This window comes from Schistocerca serialis, chromosome 4 (genome assembly GCF_023864345.2).
Source record: "Schistocerca serialis cubense isolate TAMUIC-IGC-003099 chromosome 4, iqSchSeri2.2, whole genome shotgun sequence".
Taxonomy (NCBI): Eukaryota; Metazoa; Arthropoda; class Insecta; order Orthoptera; family Acrididae; genus Schistocerca; species Schistocerca serialis.
Genome location: NC_064641.1, coordinates 658,399,004 through 658,424,133, shown reverse-complemented (window position 1 = coordinate 658,424,133; position 25,130 = coordinate 658,399,004). Strand labels below are relative to the sequence as shown.

The 25,130-nt window shown below is 39.0% G+C and overlaps 1 protein-coding gene across 1 annotated transcript in view; it reads right to left on the bottom strand.

The window, feature by feature from the left end:
• Positions 1 to 641: 641 nt before the first annotated feature.
• The window catches only part of LOC126474668 (anoctamin-7-like), a 290,663-nt gene continuing 266,174 nt past the window's right edge, over positions 642 to 25,130 (bottom strand). Inside the window, exons 15-17 of the mRNA XM_050102146.1 lie at positions 20,644 to 20,868; positions 16,200 to 16,331; positions 642 to 926 (exon numbers count right to left, since the gene is read on the bottom strand). Coding sequence (XP_049958103.1) covers positions 672 to 926; positions 16,200 to 16,331; positions 20,644 to 20,868 — 612 coding nt within the window. The 3' untranslated portion in view covers positions 642 to 671. The remainder of the gene's footprint in view (positions 927 to 16,199; positions 16,332 to 20,643; positions 20,869 to 25,130) is intronic.

Sequence of the window (25,130 nt, the reverse complement as noted above, 5' to 3'; positions counted from 1 at the left end):
AGAGTTCTTTAATCTTCATTTGACGATAATTGTTCACAAACACCACATTCTGAACTTTATTATTTAACCAAGCATACCACTCTCTCATACATTTTTACAAAACAGATGCTCTACTCTCAGCCGACAATATAAAAATGGAGGGCAGTTTGTTTTAGGGCTTAGAAATAACAATAAAGCCACTTACTCATGGCTTTCAATAAATAAAAAATTCATAGTGCAGTATAAATATCCAGTCATGTGCAGCTATTAACACCTCTGCAGCAACTTCACCGACTGAAGTGCCCGAGGTCAAACTGACATGTACAGCACTATGTACACAACTTCCTTATCCAAAGGAACTTCTCTTTGGAGTATCCATATATAAGAAATATGAAACTTTTATGCGACTTTCACACTGAACTTGTTTTGTTCCATAATTAGGAATGTCGCACACAGGACTATTTCTGATTTAACATGAATTTATTGTACAAAATAGCAACAATATGGTGAAAAACAGAGGTTTGCCTCTGACACCATAACTCTGAATTGCATAATTTTGAACTTTACTTCCTGTATTTGTGCTTCTATGTTAGGTCTTTCAAGACATAGTCAGGTCTTGGAAGCCTGTATTGCTTACGCTGGACCCTGCTTTTAAGGGCCCGACCCCCTCCTCAGAGAGTGGAAAGTTTTTGTCAGGTGCCATCTCCTGAATGAACTGGACTTACATCCATGTTGAGTGATGTGGAACTTTCTGGCTTCTGTAGTTGCCTTTCTGGCTGTATGGCAGTTGTACATACTGACAGAGATGGTGCTGCTGGGAGAACTGGGGCAGTAGCTGCTAGGTGCTCCAGTTCAGCTGTCATGTCTCCAAGTTCTGCTGTCAAATCTAAAGCCATGCCTCCATTAGGCAACAGCTCTTCCTCATCTTCATCCTTCCTTGCAGCAACCTATTCAAAAGCAAAAATTATTAGGCTCTTGCTTGAAATGGAAATCACAGTCATCTATAAATTAATTAGTTACTTAGACATGTCACACACACACACACACAGTCCATCTTCTCTTTAATAACTGGGGACTGACATACTTGCACTTAAACTAACTTACACACACACACACACACACACACACACACACAGTGTTGATGTTTTTATTTTTTATCTCTCTGATGATCAGCCTCTCATCTGCATTACCTAGGCTAAAGACAATATTTACATTACACAGAGCTATTTATCAAATTTTTAATAAAATCATGAAGAGAGAAAATGGCTGGCCACCACATACTTTCAAGAGGTGTAACTCATGTAATGTTGACAGCTTTTTCACAACAGGCAGGTCCTCCTTAGCATAGGGTTTAAGCGACCTATATTACCAACTCCTTTTCCCCAACTTCCATGAATCCTTGCCTTTTTTTCCTCCTCAAAAAGGAACCTACTATACTGGTAGCTAGGAGTAATGTGCTTTATCAACAGTAATGAACTATTACCACCTGAAGATAAGTACTTATCAAACTTTCAGTTTTTGTATAATTTTAATAGTTTTCTAAATTTAATTTTCAATTTTTAAAAATAATTTAAAAACTAACAGTCATGTATTTTTGTGATGATAACAGTGTAAGATCTTTTGGTAAATTAATGAAGATTAATGAATATTATCAGCTATGGCTGAGAGAGTTGTTAAGGTCTACAGAAGTTAAGTTATCAACAAAACACCTCTTTTTAGACAGATTTTTGAACATAAAGACTACAGCAGAGTCTAAAAAGTTAACATCATACCTATTCTAAATATATTCCATTTATTGGTTGTCTCCATTTTGATAAAACAAGGATAAATAAAATAAACAAAAAGAAGTGGTTTACATTAATTTGAAGATTTTTTTGTTACTAACCCTGTCATTTGTGGTGTCACTATTTTTAATAATAATAATAATAATAATAATAATAATAATAATCACCACCACCATCATCACCATCTCCATAATGGCACAGCTGTGAAATTTATATATTCGTTATCACAAATATTTGGCTGTCTTCTGACTATTTTCTGATTTCTGAGGTGGTGGTTACCATGGGATCTGAGAACACAGCTGAGTACATATCGGATTTTGCTTCTATACTGATGTAAGAATGATAGGATGTCTCTTGCTTTCAAACATATTATCTGCCTGCCGCTCTCTCATTGGCTGTGTACACAGCTCCTTTCATTCCCTACATACATTATGGTGAGCATCAACAACAAAACATCATGAAACCCTTCAGTACACAAATAATCACTGTTTAGGTTTTTACTATCTCCTGAAGAAATGAATCCTACTGTTGAGTATCTATCCAATTTTAAAGTTAATTCAGATCCAGCTACAAATGGATTCAGGCAAACTGCATTTTGAACATGGTAGATGTTCCTAGAGCTAATGGCCTTGCCGCTGTGGTAGCACTGGTTCCAGTCAGATAACTGAAGTTAAGTGCTGTTGGGCTGGGCTAGCACTTGGATGGGTGACCATCTGGTCTGCTGAGTGCTGTTGACAAGTGGGTGCACTCAGCCCTTGTGAGGCAAACTGAGGAGCTACTTGATTGAGTAGTAGCAGCTCCGGTCTCGTAAACTGACATACGGCCGGCAGAACGGTGTGCTGACCATATGCCCCTCCATATCTGCATCCAGTGACGCCTGTGGGCTGAGGATGACACTGCGACCGTTCAGTGCCATTGCGCCTTACAAGGCCTGTTCGGACGGAGTTTAGTTTAGTTGTTCCTAGAAAGCCAAAAGGACACAGTATACATTCCCATGGTTGGCAACATGACGTAATTTCTGCCCACTCACTGCGCTCCTCCCAGCATGCCACTAGTTCTCAGTCAAGCTGGTATCACTTCTCCCTCCAACCTTTCCGTAGCATTGTGCTTGAGCAACTGTGAAACATGGACTGCAATATCTTCTAGGATGCAAGTCACATGTAACAACAGCAACTCATATATAAATAAAAGATTGAATTCATGAGTCAGTCTGATTCTGGAACTTTCACTTGTCCTGCGATCTACTGACATCTGTTGGTACAGTTTCCATGACGGGTGTTGCTGCTATAATTTTTTCTCACAACTCTTATAGTCAGTTTAATATGAATGACTTTGTTTGTCAGCTATTTCATTCTCGATTAATTTTCCTTCTTCTTTCATCTAAATGTCACCATCAAGTTCTAAAGCTGGTTAAAAGCTGGAACATTTTTATCGGTATTCTAATACAAGAACAGTGACTGGATTTTCCATTTCAACCCACTTAGTAAATCATTACAGTCTCTCATAATCAAATAAAATATTGAATCTGGGTTCGGAATCAAGTATAGTTTTTTGAAGGGCAACATATCTGATTTTGAATGTTACTTTTACTTCAAATACAACAGCAGTTTAGTGCTTTTTACTAATGTTTTTCACAAAATTGTCAAATTTTAAGCAGAGCAGTAGATTGCTGCAGTTGCTAGTTTATAGTTTCTAGTGTATCCCTGCACTAGTGCCGTGTGAGCCAAACGTCATGTGGCTGTTCAAGCAACATCGATAGTGTATTGAGCACTTCAGCATATTGAGAAATCTTGAACAGGAACATTAAAACATGACAAATAACCAGTCCTCTAGCAGCTACTGAGCAGTACTGCAGCAAGGCAGTAGCAGTCAGTATGGGTTACAGCAGCACACTAGTCACTGATGGAGTACCATACTAATTTGGGGCCGCTCTGTACCATGGGCATGTTAAACTGCACTCTAAAAATAATTTTGTTTGCTCAGGGAAACAAAGCAATGCTTTCCAACACCGACATGTAGCATGAGAGATGCAATGAGCAGTATTAGTTTGAGCCAATTCCATCTATACACTGAAAATATGAAACAAATATGCCTGATGACTCAAGAGGGACTCACAGTAGAGTGCCTGCATGCCACAGATGTATCTGGATATGATCTCTAAGACAACAAGAAACTTATCCTGTAACACTCTTTATCCTGACCACCAGATCCCTCTTTCCATTCTGTGACAGTATTGTCCAATATGACCAAGAAGTGTAGCCATTTAGCACTTGAGAGCTATAACTTGCATACCCAGCAGATAAATATACTATCACAACCACACAGACACATTTATAATTACATTTTTAATATCTAAGGATTCTGTGTTTTCTAGATCCAGATCAGTTTCGCTATCATAAACCTTTCATGCTTGACAGACACATCTAATTACTGACACACACTATATGTAAGTAACCTAATACTACTTCTGTAATGTATAGAAAATGTTCTTATGTTAAAGACAATGATATTTATACGTTTATTTGTTTGTCCTTTGTATCAGATACCACTGATGATGGGTTATATGCCTGAATACCAAACTGGCAGTTACATATTTTAGGCTGCAACTAAAGCAAGATGAAGCACTATCTTAAGAACTTAAGGTATTACTATGTTAGTGCATTTGAAATGTGAAATCACAGTTATACCTCACAGAAAAGAAGGGGGTTGGGGAAGGGGGGACGCAGACAGTCAAAACAGTAGGCTGCTTGAATGTGCTTGAAAACCATTTAGTTTGCATATAAAGTGTTCATTGAAAATGATGTCATTAGAAGCTGATTATAAACTCAAGGATATGAAGTGGAATGACCATACAGGCTCAGTCACAGGTAAGGCAGGCGGCAGCTTCAGTTCATTGCTGGGATACTGGGAAAATGACTGTTGCAAGGAAAGCACTTTTGATAAGCGAGGAATTTGTCAACATCTAACATAAAAATGTGTTATAAAATCATTTCTTTAAGTATTTGTCTGGACAGTGGCCTTGTACAGGAGTGAAATGTGGATGATTAGCATTTCAGCAAAGAAGAGAATAGAAGCTTTTGAAATGTGCTGCTGCAGAAGAACAGGTTGGTGAATGGAGTAACTAATGAGGGACTGAATTGAATTGGAGCGAAGATAATTTTATGACACAACTTTGCTAAAAGAAAGGATCAGAGGATAGGACACATCCTGAGACATCAAGGAATAGTCAATACGGCTTGAAGGGAACTCTCTCAATTTTAGAGGTTTTTTTTTAGAAATTTTTCAGAATTTAACGCTGAACTTAAAATTTACAGTAACTCAAAAGCCAAAATTTTTGAAAAGAAAGTCCCTTTTCACTTTCTGTCTCAAAAATTATAGCTATAGAAATAGTATGTTTTTAGGTTTGTTAGTACCTCCTTGTACACGTGGCAAGAGCAAACTATTAATGCTTATTTTCCCCAGGGCAGCATGTCAGGTGTTAAAGTGTGAACACATGGGTACAGAATGGTCAGTCTATACAGACAGGTGTAGTTTATTTAGTGATGCTGTTATGGCCAAGCAGGAAACATCAGGTTGCAAAGTTTGTTATGTGTTTGTGGAAAGACTGCTTGATATGAATGGTGGGGGTGGGGGAGGAAACATTGAGATGTGTACATATTAAGGTACTAAAAATAAAAATATCTGTGCTTATACCTGTTACACTCTGGATATACACTCCTGGAAATGGAAAAAAGAACACATTGACACCGGTGTGTCAGACCCACCATACTTGCTCCGGACACTGCGAGAGGGCTGTACAAGCAATGATCACACGCACGGCACAGCGGACACACCAGGAACCGCGGTGTTGGCCGTCGAATGGCGCTAGCTGCGCAGCATTTGTGCACCGCCGCCGTCAGTGTCAGCCAGTTTGCCGTGGCATACGGAGCTCCATCGCAGTCTTTAACACTGGTAGCATGCCGCGACAGCGTGGACGTGAACCGTATGTGCAGTTGACGGACTTTGAGCAAGGGCGTATAGTGGGCATGCGGGAGGCCGGGTGGACGTACCGCCGAATTGCTCAACACGTGGGGCATGAGGTCTCCACAGTACATCGATGTTGTCGCCAGTGGTCGGCGGAAGGTGCACGTGCCCGTCGACCTGGGACTGGACCGCAGCGACGCACGGATGCACGCCAAGACCGTAGGATCCTACGCAGTGCCGTAGGGGACCGCACCGCCACTTCCCAGCAAATTAGGGACACTGTTGCTCCTGGGGTATCGGCGAGGACCATTCGCAACCGTCTCCATGAAGCTGGGCTATGGTCCCGCACACCGTTAGGCCGTCTTCTGCTCACGCCCCAACATCGTGCAGCCCGCCTCCAGTGGTGTCGCGACAGGCGTGAATGGAGGGACGAATGGAGACATGTCGTCTCCAGCGATGGGAGTCGCTTCTGCCTTGGTGCCAATGATGGTCGTATGTGTGTTTGGCACCGTGCAGGTGAGCGCCACAATCAGGACTGCATACGACCGAGGCACACAGGGCCAACACCCGGCATCATGGTGTGGGGAGCGATCTCCTACACTGGCCGTACACCACTGGTGATCGTCGAGGGGACACTGAATAGTGCACGGTACATCCAAACCGTCATCGAACCCATCGTTCTACCATTCCTAGACCGGCAAGGGAACTTGCTGTTCCAACAGGACAATGCACGTCCGCATGTATCCCGTGCCACCCAACGTGCTCTAGAAGGTGTAAGTCAACTACCCTGGCCAGCAAGATCTCCGGATCTGTCCCCCATTGAGCATGTTTGGGACTGGATGAAGCGTCGTCTCACGCGGTCTGCACGTCCAGCACGAACGCTGGTCCAACTGAGGCGCCAGGTGGAAATGGCATGGCAAGCCGTTCCACAGGACTACATCCAGCATCTCTACGATCGTCTCCATGGGAGAATAGCAGCCTGCATTGCTGCGAAAGGTGGATATACACTGTACTAGTGCTGACATTGTGCATGCTCTGTTGCCTGTGTCTATGTGCCTGTGGTTCTGTCAGTGTGATCATGTGATGTATCTGACCCCAGGAATGTGTCAATAAAGTTTCCCCTTCCTGGGACAATGAATTCACGGTGTTCTTATTTCAGTTTCCAGGAGTGTATATTAACAATTGATAATGGCTTACATGCTACTTTCTCATATCTCTCTTAGGTATGTTAATGTACAAACTTGACTGTGGAATATCAATGAGACTTGATAACATCAAACTATCTTAACACTGTGAATCTCCAGTTAGTGTTGCCTTATGCTCTCAGGCTTACTAAAATGAGACAGGTTTCTCTCTACTGATTTACAGGACTTAGTAGAACTGTCATCAGTGTACTGATTTTTCTTTGAAAGCCTTAACTAATTTTGGATATTGTAAGGAAAAACTCACACAATAGTCCTTACAACTAAATAGCTAACCTGTTCGTGTAATTACATGGTGAGGTCCTCAGTGCCGGGATTAACTTTTTGCAACAACCTGTATGACACTGTTTATTAAAAACCCAGATATCACACCCTGAAGCCATTTGCTCTGCAGTATATCCTATCTTACAAGTAAAAGGCGAAACAAAATTTAACCTGGCACTCTAGAGCAGTGGTCATCAAATTATTATTATTATTTTTAAAAGAGCTATACTGACATTGTAGAGCGACAGGCAGGGCTGCATTGGAAAGATGGGAAAGAGGGTGGGCGGGGGAGGGGTAGGGAGGGGGGAAATGGCCACTCCAAGATATATTAAATTTTTACCGAACCATAGTTATTGATAGATGTTTGCCATTTACAAATTTTCAATCTCCAATTATAAGGTATCACACCAAATACTTTTAAGTGAAAAAAATAAATAAATATTGAAACTACATGCAGTTTTCTGAAAGATTATATTGTAACCTGTTTTCCCTACCTAAGCAGGTACTGTGGCCAGAGCCATTGCAACAGGACCCAACATATGTTTTTCTGATTTCTATGCACATTCTCTATTGTCAGAATAAAGGCCAAGTGGCTGTAGTAGACGTTTTCAATTGGACAATTGTACTATGGGAAATTAATTAATTCAAAGTTGTCACGAAGGGACAGAATGCTGGATGACAGCTCTGCATATAAAAGCATTTATAAGTTAGTTTCATCTGTTATATTACAAGTGTCTTTTTGAATTAACCAACTCTTTTTGATGTGAACACCTTGACCACTTTTCTTGATTGCCATTAGTGTTCCACAGAAGAAACTATCAAACTGAAATAAATGATAAAGAACTACATTTGAAGGCCAAACTATGTGTTTAAACACTGATATTGTGGAAAAAATTCAGATCCTCTCACAGTCCTTTCAGTTATTTTTTAATTTTTATCAAAATGACTTCCATCATTAGTTCTCTTTGTTTAATTGATTCAAATGTGATGTTTTTAGATGGAGAGAGTTATTGTTCAAGAAGAGGACCTCATTTTAATCAGAAAGGCTGATGAGTGTTTGTATGATGAGGTAAGCCTTTCCATACTATTATCTGTTAACTTTCAGGTTTTCTTGCCCATTACTAACACAAGAAAATTTGTTCTTTGCAGTGTACTGTTGATGATGAAGACATGGATAAATGTTTTAACCCATCCACTTTTCAAGCACCTCCATCGACGTACATTCATTACAATACAATGCAAAAGCAATTGCCTTCACTGAAGCCCGTTGCAATTATTCACTAAGAAGTATTCAACAAAGTGGTTCCTCTCTTTTACACAGAAAAGAATACTTGAGGAAATGGAAACAAGATGCCAAACAAGGAGAAACTAAATCCAATAAGCTGTGTTTAATTGATACCGAATATTTGAAAATTTAAGGATGCTTGGACGTGCCATGAACAAGTGATAATGCATACACTGCAACGATGGGCAGTGCTATTGCTGTTACATATTTATCATAAAACTTTTCATTCTTTGCAATTGGGAACTGGGAGAAGAATTTTAAAATAAAACACAGAACACGTTAGAGAGAAAAGTGACTAAATTCGTTAATGCAAATAATGTAGCAACACTTTAAGAAACTGTAGAAACAAGCAGAACAATTCAGAATACAAATAGTACAGATAATGGGCAATTACAATCCAAACCTTGCTCCTAATACTGATCACATGGGTTGCAATTATGTATCAACATATCATCCAACACTGGTGTTTTGGGGCAAAAACAGTAGTTGTGGGGCAGAAACAGTAGTTGTGGGGCAGAAACAGTAGTTGTGGGGCAGAAACAGTAGTTGTGGGGCAGAAACAGTAGTTGTGGGGCAGAAACAGTAGTTGTGGGGCAGAAACAGTAGTTGTGGGGCAGAAACAGTAGTTGTGGGGCAGAAACAGTAGTTGTGGGGCAGAAACAGTAGTTGTGGGGCAGAAACAGTAGTTGTGGGGCAGAAACAGTAGTTGTGGGGCAGAAACAGTAGTTGTGGGGCAGAAACAGTAGTTGTGGGGCAGAAACAGTAGTTGTGGGGCAGAAACAGTAGTTGTGGGGCAGAAACAGTAGTTGTGGGGCAGAAACAGTAGTTGTGGGGCAGAAACAGTAGTTGTGGGGCAGAAACAGTAGTTGTGGGGCAGAAACAGTAGTTGTGGGGCAGAAACAGTAGTTGTGGGGCAGAAACAGTAGTTGTGGGGCAGAAACAGTAGTTGTGGGGCAGAAACAGTAGTTGTGGGGCAGAAACAGTAGTTGTGGGGCAGAAACAGTAGTTGTGGGGCAGAAACAGTAGTTGTGGGGCAGAAACAGTAGTTGTGGGGCAGAAACAGTAGTTGTGGGGCAGAAACAGTAGTTGTGGGGCAGAAACAGTAGTTGTGGGGCAGAAACAGTAGTTGTGGGGCAGAAACAGTAGTTGTGGGGCAGAAACAGTAGTTGTGGGGCAGAAACAGTAGTTGTGGGGCAGAAACAGTAGTTGTGGGGCAGAAACAGTAGTTGTGGGGCAGAAACAGTAGTTGTGGGGCAGAAACAGTAGTTGTGGGGCAGAAACAGTAGTTGTGGGGCAGAAACAGTAGTTGTGGGGCAGAAACAGTAGTTGTGGGGCAGAAACAGTAGTTGTGGGGCAGAAACAGTAGTTGTGGGGCAGAAACAGTAGTTGTGGGGCAGAAACAGTAGTTGTGGGGCAGAAACAGTAGTTGTGGGGCAGAAACAGTAGTTGTGGGGCAGAAACAGTAGTTGTGGGGCAGAAACAGTAGTTGTGGGGCAGAAACAGTAGTTGTGGGGCAGAAACAGTAGTTGTGGGGCAGAAACAGTAGTTGTGGGGCAGAAACAGTAGTTGTGGGGCAGAAACAGTAGTTGTGGGGCAGAAACAGTAGTTGTGGGGCAGAAACAGTAGTTGTGGGGCAGAAACAGTAGTTGTGGGGCAGAAACAGTAGTTGTGGGGCAGAAACAGTAGTTGTGGGGCAGAAACAGTAGTTGTGGGGCAGAAACAGTAGTTGTGGGGCAGAAACAGTAGTTGTGGGGCAGAAACAGTAGTTGTGGGGCAGAAACAGTAGTTGTGGGGCAGAAACAGTAGTTGTGGGGCAGAAACAGTAGTTGTGGGGCAGAAACAGTAGTTGTGGGGCAGAAACAGTAGTTGTGGGGCAGAAACAGTAGTTGTGGGGCAGAAACAGTTTTGGGGCAAAAGAGAAATTTGACGAAAACTACACATTCATATACAGTGGAATATGCTTTGACATTTGTCACAGACTAGCTGCCACATGTGTTCTTATGTACGTAGAAAGTCGCAAAAAAATTTGGACCCATGGTTTCTAAAGAAATTGAACATTTGGAATTAGATTACTGAAATACTGTTGTCACCTGAAAATCAGGAAAATTAACACAAGAACTGTACAGACAATATTTGCAATCTGTCATGAAACTGTACATCAAAGAAAATGACACTTTGTACTAGACGATTCATGGAGTGGTCAGATGGACAACAAATTATACGATGACATATTTGTGAACAGTGTTGGAAAGCCTTCATTCTATGATGTGTTGGGAAAGCTATATGCACTGTGAAAACTATTCATCTAAAGTGTACTTCCACCTGTCAGTCATGTGACATACATTTTTACCATCAGGTGAAAAAATATTGTAAAAAAACTTAAGAGGATACTTTAATTACTTCAAGATAAGCATGAAATTGCTAAATTTGAAAACATAATCATGATACTTTCAATTGTTCATTGGATTATGTGTGCATCAGGCTTTTGAAACATGCTAAGGTGTGACTGATATGGATTGAAGTCAGGTAATGAAAAGACAATATTTCATAATATCAATAAGTGAATTTGATGAAGAGGCAATGTGAATGTAGAAAGCCGACTTTTATATTTTGTCTATTGTGAGAGAACAATCTGTGTTTTAAACATTTATTTGAATACTAACACCTGAAAAACTGTACATCTCTCAACGAAAAATAAATCTGTCAACTGTCCAGCCATTTTCAGATGAGCGTCCACCAGTGGAGACTGCTAGTTCACTGTGGTAGCTTTATATAAAAAAATTGGCACGGAAATGCTAGCACATTGGCGGCAGTCACAGGAGCATCTTCTATCAAAACCTGCACCCTCTGCAAGTGCTGTCCCACCTGTGGTGAGCAGGTGCATGCGTAAAGGTGATACTACATGTCCGCCCTCTGTCCGAATATGTGCTTGCATTGCTGGACACAAACGTTGGATGTTGCCAGACGTTTCATTATGAATACTTTTTTTTTTTTCAGAAGAAATTAGAGTGATCACTGGGTCCGAAGCCTTGTCTAGTTGAAAGCTGCCATCATGATTTATAAGATTTTGTGCTAGACGTTTTTCCACAAACTCTTTAATTACTGAATCCCAAAAAGATTTCACCAGGGCCAAGATTTTTGTGGCAGAATAATCCATAGTGTGTCCCGTGGTAATACAATGCACAGCTATGGCCAACTTATTGGGCTGCGAAGGGCAAGTGTTGCACGCATGTACAATGCACCTTTCACTTACTATGTGTATCTTCTGACCTATGTACACTTTGCCACACTGACAAAGAATTTTGTAAATCCTGACCATCCACAGACCCAGATCATCCTTTACTGAACGAAGAAGGGCACTAATCTTTACCAGTGGCTGAAAGATTACTTTAAGTTGATGTTTCCTTAGGATCCAGCGTACTTCAGATGGAAAGTTGCTGACTTACAGAAGGAACACCCCGGACTTGAACAGCGCCTTATCTTCTTGATGTTGTGGGTGATAACTTTTTCTCCATCTTAGCACAGTACTAATCCAATATGGACAGTAACCATTATCTTTGAACCCTGACTGTAGATGTTCTTGCTCTTTTGTAAGACTGCCTCCATTAGAAACAACATGAGCCCAGTGCACCAACGTTCTAAGGATGCTGGTAATTTGTGAATGGTGATGGCAGCTCAACACTTTCAGATAAAGGTCCATATGTGTGGGCTTTGGTAGATAGAATGCCCTAAGAGCCCATCCTCTCTTCTAATAAAAAGGACGACCAAATATGGTAAGCAACCGCTCTTCTCTATTTCCATCATAAACTGGATGATGATTTAAATTGAGTTCAGATGTTGCAAGAAGCGTGACAGTTCTTGTTCGCCGTGGGGCTACACTATAAAAGTGTCATCTACATGTCACCAGATGACTCTAAGCTGAATCAAGTGCCCTTTCCTCAACATCTTCCACAAAAAAAGTTTGCTACTGGAGAGGAGAGAGGATTGCCCAGGCAACACTGTCAGTCTGCTCAAAATATTTGTTGTTGAATAAAATGTGCATTGAGGAAACAACATGATGAAAAAGTGATGTGATATTGGCCTTGAACGTATTGCTGATGAGTGACAAAGAGTCCTTAAGAGGAAACTTAGTGGAAAGAGAGAAAACATTGAAGCTCACTAGTAAGTCAGTTTGACTGGGTTGAAGTGATTTCAGTTTATTAATAAAGTCAGCAACGTTGCATGCACTTCCCCACAAAAAGTTGCAGTAGACAGGTGAAATGTATTGCCAAATTTTATGGACGGGGGGCATCGATATTACTGTCAGCCATAAAGGAACCTATTTTGTATGAATCTTCGGAAGATCATATAGCCTGTGTGGCATAGAACTATGAGGCCTTAATCTTTTGGCCACTTCTTCTGGAACAGAAGAAGAATCCAGCAGTGCTGATGTTTTCCTTTCCACTTTCCCTGTGGAGTCTTTGTCAATCTACCGATACATTGGTTCACTCAGCAAGCTATAAACCTTCTGTTCATAAACCTCACGTGGAAACAGCATAGTGGTGTTTCCCTTATCGGCTGGTACAACCACCATGTGAGCAGCTTCTTGTAGCTTTCGTAGCATGGGCCTTTCAATGGCAGAAATGTTGCTCATTTGCAGTGGAGCTTTTGTAGGTGCACGACATTTTTCATGTCCTCATAGTTCTGTGCCACCCAGGTTATATAGTCTTCTGAAGATTCATAAAAAAGAGGTTCCATTACAGCTGATCATGGGTAGTATTGATGCCCCCATTTATGATTTAGCAATATATTTCATCTCTCTACTGAGACCTTTTGTGAGGAAGTGTGGGCATCATGTCCGCACCTTTGCTGACTTTATCAATAGAGTGAAATCACTTCAACTCAGTGAAACTGATGTACTAGTGAGCTTTGATGTCATCTCACTTTTGACTAAGGTTTCTCTTATGGACTCCTTGTCACTCATCAGCAATAAGTTCATGGTCAATGTAATAGCACTTTTTCCATCATGTACTTTCCTCAACCTACTTTTTATTTACCAACAAATATCTTGAGCAGACTGATGATGATGTCACGGGCAATCCTCTCTCCTCTCCGGTAGCTAACGTTTTTATGGAAGACATTGAGGAAAGGGCACTTGATTCAGCAGAACTTAAACTGAGAGTCTTCTAGTGACATATAGATGACACTTTTATAATGCAGCCCCATGGTGAACAAGAACTGTCACGCATCTTGCAACATCTAAATTCAATCCACAAGAACATCCAGTTTACAATGGAAATAGAGAAGGGCAATTGCTTACCACTTTTGGTCGTCTTTGTTACTAGGAGAGAGGATGGGCCATTAGGGCATCCTATCTGCCGTAAGCCCACACATAAGGACCTTTATCTCCAAACGTCGAGCTGCCATCACCCTTCACAAATTACCAGCATCCTTAGAACGTTGGTGCATCAGGCTCTTGTTGTTTCTAATGGAGACAGCCTTACAAAAGAGCAAGAACATCTACAGTCAGGGTTCATAGATAATGGTTACTGTCCACATCAGATTAGTACTGTGCTAAGGTGGAGGAAATGTGACCAACCACATCAAGAAGATAAGGAGACTTCAAGTCCAGGGCTTTCCTTCTGTAAGTCAGCAACCTTTCATCGAAAGTAGGTGGGATCCTAAGGAAATATCAGCTTAGAGTAATCTTTTGGCCACCGGTGAAGATTAGTGTCTTTCTTGGTTAGGTAAAAGACAATCTGGGTCTGCAGAAGGCCAGATTAACAAAAACCCTTGTGAGTGTGGCAAAGTGTACATATGTCAGACAATACGCACAGCACATGGAAGGTGCGTTGAACATGAGCACCACACTTGCCTTTTGTAGCCCAGTAAGCTGGACACAGCTGAACACTGTATTACCTAGGGACACTATGGATTATTCTGCTACAAAAATTATGGCCTGGTGAGATCTTTTTCAGATTCAATAATTAAAGAGTTTGTGGAAATACATCTATCACGAAATCTTATAAATCATGATGGCAGCTTTCAACTGGACGAGGCTTGGGACCCGATGACCCCTCTAATTTCCTCTGAGAGAAAATATTTTATTCATAATTAAACATCTGGCAACATCTGATGTTTGCCTCTAATGATGTGAGCGCACAATCTGACAGTGGGTGAATGTGTAGTATCACCTTTATGCATGCACCTGCATGCCACAGATATAACAGTATTTGCTGAGGGCATGGGTTTTGATAGAGGATGCTCGAGTGATGGCTGCCAATGTACGTTTCCATGCCAATATTTTTTATAAAGCCAATATTGTGAACTAACAGTCTCCAGTGGCAGACACTCACCTGAAGATGGCTAGACAGTTGGCACCCGGAATATTGTGGCAAGAAGTCTATAAGATCTGTCTGCAATCTCGAAACCTCATAGAATAAAAAAGTTAATACAATGGTTAAAATGAATTGGCAAAGGATTAGAAAATTTAAATCATTACATCAGAACCAAATACAGTAATTGAAGAAAATTAATGGTGGAAGTCATTCTGATAAAAATAAAAAACTGAAGGATTTGAATCCACCACCTTCGATTTACCAGTCTAGTATGCTATCCATTACACTATGAACTTAGTCAAAAATGTGGCAGTATTATGATGCCTAGAGCAGCAGGCTGTTTTTTCTTTTTCATTTACTTGTAAGTGTGGGTCTGCCATGGTGAGTGGCTTCAGACTGTCATACCTAGGATCCTAACCTACACCATCATAAAATGGTCGCAAAAAGTCGATCTCATCACCGGAGACCTCTACTTGTTAGCTACCTATTTAAAATTATTTTGTTGTGAGAACATATTGACATGAAACTTTCTTGGCAGATTAAAACTGTGTGCCACACTGAGACTCGCACTCGGGACCTTTGCCTTTCGCGTGCAAGTGCTCTACCATCTGAGCTACCCAAGCACGACTCTCACCCCATCCTCACAGCTTTACTTCTGCCAGTACCTTGTCTCCTACCTTCCAAACAGGAGACAGGGACAGGGTGAGAGTCGTGCTTGGGTAGCTCAGATGGTAGAGCACTTGCCCGCGAAAGGCATAGGTCCTGGGTTTGAGTCTTGGTCCGTGCACACAGTTTTAATCTGCCAGGAAAGTTTCATATCAGCACACACTCCGCTGCAGAGTGAAAATCTCATTCTGGAAACATACTGACACTTAAAGAAATTTACTTCAAAATGTACTAATTTTGTATACCCATAATATTTCTGTATCATTTAATACTCCTGGAATGTTTTCAGTTCCATTCCACAGTTAATGTGGTTTTGTCCTGTCTACTGGCAACTCACATCAGGAGCTCCATCTCACTGTGCATTTTGCAATGGCAACACACGCTATGGGCTCTGCAAGGGGCAGAGCTAGAAACGATCTTTGAGAAGGACTGCATGGAGGGATGGGGTGAGAATAGTCAAAAGGAATAGAGGAGGACTGTTAAAATAGTTTTAGATTAGAGTTAGAGAAAAGAAGACAGTGAAAGAAAGCAATTTTTGCTGTGCAAATTTGCATCAGTTATTGCCTTTTAGGTATTACAAACTGTGAAGTAATTTTAAATATTTAATTCATATAATTTTTACATTTCATAGAATTAATTCCTGTGTGTGTGATGGCTTGTGACTAGCAGAGAGGATTTGCATTTCCTCATACACTGCTATACATAAGAATAAATTAAAAACAAAATTACTGCACTAAACCTTGAGGATTGTTTCAGAGTCCTGAAGTGCCTGCTTTGCTAAATAACGTTCCCTCTTTATCTTCAGTTCAAGACTTTCTGGTATATCAGGTACCAAGATGTCAATCAGTCGGCAGATCCCAAAGACAACATGCTGAAAGCACAGATAAAATCCCTTTAGTATTAATATCTTATTAAAACGTGGTGTTGTTCATGAAACTTAAACTGCAGAATCAGTAATACAGCCTTAGAGTGAAGTGGTACTGAACAGTTTAAATTCTGCACAAAATTAATAGTCAAATTAACATGCTAATTTAATAGAAAGGCACTACCAAATTATGTACTTTCTCTTAAGTAGTTCCAAAAATAGTGTGTGCTACAGATTTCACTCTCACTCACACTGTCTTATGCTGTACAACTGCGAGTCACAGATCTCCAAAGTGCAGTCTATTAAATCAAACTATCCTAATGTTTCAAATTAGAACACAATCTCAGAAATGTTTTGGGAATAAAATGTTGTTCACCTTCTTGTTTGATGTTAGCTAGATGAGGAAATCTGTGACGTTTCCTCATACATCTTCATCTGAAGACAGTAGCTACATTCCACTTTATTTTTTATTATATTACATATGTCAGAAATTTCTGCTAAAGTAACAGAGCTATATGGTGAGAGAGAGTGAGTTCATAGCAGAGGGATAACAAATGATATGGCACTGAAACCATCAGATTTTAAGCAATTGTGGTACCGAATTGCAGAATGGTTGTCAGCTGCCACAGACAAAGCAACAATATAATTTTTTGTAGTGTCTTCCTTTCAAATGTGCTGGAAGCTATGAATCTTCACACAGAAGTAAATTTAAACATTTTGGATGTACAACCATGTGGAAATTCAACGAAAAGTTTCTGACCTCTCTGCCTGTGTGTGTGTGTGTGTGTGTGTGTGTGTGTGTGTGTGTGTGTGTGTGTGTGTGTGTGTGTGTGTGTGTGTGTTGGGGGGGGGGGGGGGCGCGTATAGGCATTTTTATGCTATAATTCTGACTCTTGTACAGCTTGGCCATGGTCACAATTATATGCTTTGATAATAAAAAAAAATATCTTTAGAAATGACCTTACAATTCAAGAAGAAGATTCCACAATACACTTTAAACAGTTGACTCTTCCTGTTACGGTCCTAAATGACGCATAGGAACAATTGATTGTGTGGCTCCATACAAGACCAAATTTGCTTATTTGCATGATTATGGGCATGATCAAATGCATGCACAAGTAGTTGTGATACTGCTGGAACAGGGACCTGTGCATTGTCCACTGTGATGCAGCAGTTAGAATTGGTGCCTGGAGACCTGCGGTTTCCAGGTTTTATTAACTTGGTATTTGTGTGCCCCTGAAAAATTGTAGGGTATTCTTTAAATGTGTTCTACAGATGACTCTCAAGTTTTGGCATGGCTGTAACTACAAACAATAAAACTGTTACCTGCATGGTTCATAACCTAAATAATGGGATAAAAATTGCACTCCTCTTGAGATTATGTTCAGTGCAAACATTTACTTTTAGTGTGAATAAATTAATCATGTGTTGCAGGATATGGGAATTTTTCTGAATTAAAGTGTAGTTTGGATTTTGTGGAAGAAGGACAATTCCAGCAATTAACAATAAATTTTATGCACAATAAGCACTTCTTGTCATTTAAAGCCTTTATTAGCTAAATCATAATCCAATTCTTAAGGAAATTTTAAATAATTATTGGACTATATCAATAAATTATGTGGATTTATTATTTATGATTAATCAATAATAGTTTATGTGGAATACTGACTAGAGTAATTTCTTATATAATATCTCTGCCAACAATTAAAAACAAGTTGATAAAAATGGTGTTATTGACTTTCAGACAATTATCTTTACAAACTAGTCTGCCCAGTGTCTCTGATTGGAGCACTTAAAATGAAATTCTTGGGGTGAAGGGGAGGGGGAGGGGGGAGGACCAGTTTCTTACACCAGATGAGATAACAAAATAAATGAAAATATGTTTAAGGAACTTGAAATGGCACACATCGTACACTATTACCTGTTCTGTTGTGCTCAAACTGCTTCCAGCCCAAGTGGCTTGTAGAACATGTCGATTTGCTAAGTTTTAAGAGTTCTTCTTTCTGGAAATGTAATCACTGCAATTATCACTCATGTCTACATATTTGTTACAAATAAATGTTGTGGTACTCTGTATATAATGATAATTTGTGACACGATTTCAACATATACTCTGACAGGAGAGACATGCCACTTCTAATCCCATATGTCAAGTTTCACTTGTTCATTGGGCCTCTTGGCCTGTTATGGCCTCATTCAGAAGTTCTTTGGCCATTTTTTCATCTTGCACTGTAAGGTAGCATAACACAGGTTTTGGCATCCACCTGAGGCCATTCGCTGTAGGTGTTTCCTATGGTTGTTTTGGTGGTTGTGTACCAAATGTGCCATGCGTTCCACTTTAAGTTCCTTCAACACATTTTCATTTCTTTTGTGATCCCATTTAGTGTGAAAGCTGTTCTCTTGAAGAAATTCATTTCATAGATTGTTAGTCTTTTCCCATCTTTTGCTTTTATTGTCTGCGCTCTGCTGTCCAGCGCAGCACAGCACAGCTCTCGCTAAGGTCTTATAAAGGCATATTCTGGTGTGCTTTGGACTAGGGAAGGCTTCATTACATCATTAACAACTCCTTTTGTTTTGTATACCTGGCAGTTTTTTCTGTTAGGTCTGTTTCTTCCAGAAAGGACAGTTTGTAGTGTAAATAAGTGGAAGTGTTCACTCTTTCCAGAATTCTATTTTTGAAATTGATTTTATGTTGTACTGGGTATTTTGCATAGAAGGCCACAATTTTTGCTTTTTTGGTGTTCATGCCCTTGCTATATATCTCAGATATAATCTGTAAATTGTGTCCAAAACACTGCAGGTCATTCTCTGAAGATACTATAAGAGGCAAATCATCAGCAAAAAGTAAAGCACCCAACTAGGGTTCCTATTCATTCGAATGAAGCCAACTGGCATTTGTCTTTAGTGTCAGACAATTTTATCCATAAAAATAATGAACAAGAATGGTAACTACCAACATCCTTGTAGTACTCTAACATGGATTCTGTACCACTTTGATAATCTGTCATATTCTCGATACAGATTAAATTTGTTCTGTACATTTTGTATATACGGGTGTTTGAAAAAGAACTTAGTCTTAAGTATAAATTTAATGGGGAAATTAATGAAAAATTACATCAATGAGTACATATTATGAAAGAGAACTCCTTCAGGCTTTGTTTAATGTTCAACATGGGATATATTTGTTGCCCTGCACACATCGAGATGAAATTCCACTTCTCGTCACATATTCACCATCATTTCAGTTGTAACTGTTCCAAATGCCGCAACAATTCTTTCCCATAAATGATTGATGTCTCTGATCTTTTCACTGTACGCAACATTTTTTATGTGACCCCAAAAGAAAAAGTCCAGTGGGGTTAATTCTGGGATTCGTGGTGACCAAGGTATTGGGCCAGCTCTGCCTATCCACCTTCCTGGAAAGCGAGTGTCAAGAGCTGCACACACATGGTTACTGTAATGAGGTGGGGGGCCGTCTTGTTGGAAAAACACAAGCCCCTTTTTCACCTCAATCTTGTCCATTTGGGGAAAGATGTACTCTTGTCAGTTTGTCACAGTAAACAGCCCCGTTTATTGTCTTTTCTACAAAAATTAAAGGACCAATCACACAATCTCGCATCAAACTGCACCAGACATTGACTTTGCGAGAGTCACATTGATGCTGAATAACTTCATGTACATCTTTCCAGTATTTTTACATAAATTCTGTCAAAAGATTTGGGCCCAGTCATTGTTTATGTTACAGTGACTTTTATCCTCAATAAACAAATATAATATTTCATTTTTAATTAGGTTGGTTTGGCCACGGTGGTGAGACTTATCAGTTACTACCATTCACGTATCATAATATCTAAAGTTATTGTCCTCTAAAATGTTGTAAACAGCTGCCAGTACCATCTCTGATTCTTTTGGGAATGTTATTGTGAGGATGAGGTTAGAGACAGACATCACTAACTCTGGATAGAATGTATCAACACACACTGACAAAAAGTCAGATTTAAAATTTTTATATGCAATGATAATTGCTATTTTTAAAAAGCTTAATACTTTAAAACTATTCATTAAGGACTGGAATAGTTTCTGATGATAGTTTATAGAGTCTTAGCATTATTAGAGTAAACATTTAGTTTCAGTAACATAGCACAATACTGAAGCAGCAGTTCAACATACAATCTCTGAAGGTATGGTGGCTGGAACTTCCCCCTGCCAACTGATGACACAATTCTAATGAGAATAGTAATTGTCTGAGAACAACATATGACTACTGTTATAAATAAAGAGATGGAACTGAAGATAACACAAAGCATGGGTGAAATACCTCAAAAATGATGACAAAGGCAAAGCGCACAGCAAGCAGTCTCCAAAAAAATGGTGTGTGACTACCAGTCTCATCTCTGAATCCACGATAACGGCACTGTTCAGTTGTATTCCCCTTTGGAGCATATGCCAATGTAAAATTCACGTATCCAGTCAGATCCCAATCATACTCGTACTGATACAATAATTTGGGTAAAAATTCTGAAGTGAAAGCAATGAGGAAACCCTGTAACAACAAAAATTAGAAGAATTATTGAGTACCTCATTAGTGGTGTAATATTGTTACAACTTGGCATTTATTATTTATTGCATTAATGAAATTCTTATTTTTTTTTTTTCTTAAATTAATATTTCAACATAATCTTAATGTGATGCCATTGAATAAAATTGATTTCAGTGAATGACAGAACATAATTAACTTCAACTGCAACTCCTGTTCATTAAAAAATATAATAATTAGAATGAGATCTAGATATACACATAGATCCATGTGCATACCTCATTCCAAAATAAATTTCACATATAGCCATCTAATAATGTTCCTTTGCACTTTCCACCAGTCCACAAACAGAAACTTTGTTCACCACAAGCTTGCTTTCTTATAAACTTTGTGCTTAATGCAGATGACAGATACAAGTGTGCAAATGCCTGTAGTCACAGATAATAACTGGCACTACTTCAGATGAACCATGTAATAATGATTAAAAATTTAAGTTTTAATGGACTATTATAATGATATCCTTCTGTGTAACTATAAAACCGGTAAAGAAGGAAAAAATATTTGAGATTTGATGGTAATAATGATCATGAAAATGTTAGATCTTGTGATAAGGTGTATGTACAGCAAATACGTAAGAACCTCAGAATTACAGGGATGGGAAAAGTACCAAGTTGCATAGGAGCAGAAAAGTACCAAGTTGTATTGAGGCAGAAAAACAATGGTGGAAGGAAGATCAAGTTGTAATTACGACAATTAAATAAAGTGGTATGGTAATTATATATATCTGCTTGTGTCTGTGTATGTGTGGATGGATATGTGTGTGTGTGCGAGTGTATACCTGTCCTTTTTTCCCCCTAAGGTAAGTCTTTCCGCTCCCGGGATTGGAATGACTCCTTACCCTCTCCCTTAGAACCCATATCCTTTTGTCTTTCCTTCTCCTTCCCTCTTTCCTGACGAGGCAACCATTGGTTGCGAAAGCTAGAATTTTGTGTGTATGTTTGTGTTTGTTTGTGTGTCTATCGACCTGCCAGCGCTTTTGTTTGGTAAGTTTCATCATCTTTCTTTTTAGATATATTTTTCCCACGTGGAATGTTTCCCTCTATTTTTTATATATATAGAGGGAAACATTCCACGTGGGAAATTATATATATATATATATATATATATATATATATATATATATATATATATATATATATAGAGGGAAACATTCCACGTGGGAAAAATATATCTAAAAAGAAAGATGATGAAACTTACCAAACAAAAGCGCTGGCAGGTCGATAGACACACAAACAAACACAAACATACACACAAAATTCTAGCTTTCGCAACCAATGGTTGCCTCGTCAGGAAAGAGGGAAGGAGAAGGAAAGACAAAAGGATATGGGTTTTAAGGGAGAGGGTAAGGAGTCATTCCAATCCCGGGAGCGGAAAGACTTACCTTAGGGGGAAAAAAGGACAGGTATACACTCGCACACACACACATATATCCATCCACACATACACAGACACAAGCAGACATTTGTCGGCTTGTGTCTGTGTATGTGTGGATGGATATGTGTGTGTGTGCGAGTGTATACCTGTCCTTTTTTCCCCCTAAGGTAAGTCTTTCCGCTCCCGGGATTGGAATGACTCCTTACCCTCTCCCTTAAAACCCATATCCTTTTGTCTTTCCTTCTCCTTCCCTCTTTCCTGACGAGGCAACCATTGGTTGCGAAAGCTAGAATTTTGTGTGTCTATCGACCTGCCAGCGCTTTTGTTTGGTAAGTTTCATCATCTTTCTTTTATATATATATATATATATATATATATATATATATATATATATATATATATATATATATATATATATATATATATATATATATATATATATATAAAGGAAACATTCCACGTGGGAAAAATTATATATAAAAACAAAGATGAGGTGACTTACCGAACGAAAGCGCTGGCAGGTCGATAGACACACAAACAAACACAAACATACACACAAAATTCAAGCTTTCGCAACAAACTGTTGCCTCATCAGGAAAGAGGGAAGGAGAGGGGAAGACGAAAGGAAGTGGGTTTTCAGGGAGAGGGTAAGGGGTCATTCCAATCCCGGGAGCGGAAAGACTTACCTTAGGGGGAAAAAAGGACAGGTATACACTCGCACACACGCACATATCCATCCACACATACAGACACAAGCAGACAAATAGAAACAGTAGATCACATCACAAGTGGGTGTACCAATACTAGCAAATACAGAATACCCCAGAAGACATGACACAAAAACAATACATCAACAGCTTGCCTTACAACATAAACTTATAAAACAACATGTTCCCACATACAAGTACGCACCACAAAATGTACTGGAGAACGATGAATACAAATTATACTGGAATAGAACCATTATAACAGATAAAACAACACCACATAACAAACCTGACATCATACTCACCAATAAAAAGAAGAAATTAACACAACTAATCGAAATATCCATACCCAATACAACAAATATACAAAAGAAAACAGGAGAAAAAATTGAAAAATACATCCAACTGGCTGAGGAAGTCAAGGACATGTGGCATCAGGATAAAGTTGACATTATACCAATTATACTATTAACTACAGGAGTCATACCACACAGTATCCACCAGTACATCAATGCAATACAGCTACATCCAAACTTATATATACAACTACAGAGATCTGTAATTATTGACACTTGTTCAATTACCCGAAAGTTCCTAAATGCAATGTAACATATACCGTACAGTTAAAAGGAAGTCACGCTTGATCAAGGTCCGTGTCACCTTCCATTTTTAACCAGACATAATGTCTGAGACAAGAAAGAAATAATAATAATAATAATAATAATAATAATAATAATAATAACAATAAAAATAATAATTACTCAACATCAAATACAATCCAAATAAATAATAAAGTTTCAGGACATGCACAGATAATTCTTCTGAATATATCAGTTTACAAACTATGACCTAAAAACAGTTGTGTTTAACACTAATGCATTTTACATTTGTTAATACACAAATAACAGAGTTACAAAATATGTTAATGATTGTTAGATCAATTGTGAATTACCTGAAACTATGAGCCCAACATAGGTAAGGAACTGCTCTAGGGAATAAAACTGATTATGATATCAATTAAGAACTTAGTAGGTGTTTTAATTTGTTATTAGGGAGGGCTGCGAGACATTTTGGCATGGCATTGGCAAGGTTCAGCCCAGCATGGGATATTTGTTTCATACAGTATAATGCTGTTCTTGGATTATTTATACAGTATCTTAATTTTTGACTTTTATGCTGGTGTATATTTATTGTTCTCATGAGCAGTATTACTTTTACTACATATATACACCTATAATGGAAAAGCACTCCTAATTTTGGAAACAGGATACAACATGATTCTCTAGATTTGGCACTACAAATAATTGTGATGGCTTTCTTTTCTACAATGTTAATAATGTGATTAAACTGCTTTGTGTTATTCAATCCATATTTCTACCACATAGTTTAAATTTGATGAGAATAACAACCGATAAGCAGTTTTTTTTGCACATATACGTCTTAACAACATTTGGTTTACAGCAAACATGTTTTTATACAGTTTACAGGCTAAGGAATCTACATTATGCCTGTTACATTTGACGTTGTCTTGGATTATGATTCTCAGGAATTTTGTCCAGTTTTCCTTTTTTACAATGTCAATTTCTATGGATAATTTCATACTAAATTCTATTTGTTTCCTTGTGTTAAATTCCATTATTGCAGTATCTGAAGCACTTACAGTTAAATGGGATTCATTGAAACACTTTAATATTTCATTGGTAACACTGCTGCACAGCACCTCCAGACTACCCTAGGCTTTGTGTTTTCACACAATTGATGTATCGTCTACATACCTTTTTTTTTTTTAGTAAGGAGAACATTACTTTATAACATTAACATAAATCAAGAAAAGAAGGTGTCCCAACACAGGATCTTGAGGCATTCCATATTTGACGTCAGTAATTTTGGATTTGAAAGACCCACTGTTTGTTTTAACTAACACAAGTGGTGCCCTGTTGCAATATACAATTTTATTAACCCATATCCATTTCCTTTTAGCACTCAGAAGATTCCACAGCTTGTCAAGTAATATGATAATGCTGACACAGTCAAAAGTTTTTTCAAGATCAAGGAAAACTCCAGTAACATGCTCCTTGTTCTCTATGACAGTTATTATTTCATCTATTTTCATCTATTACTTGTGCT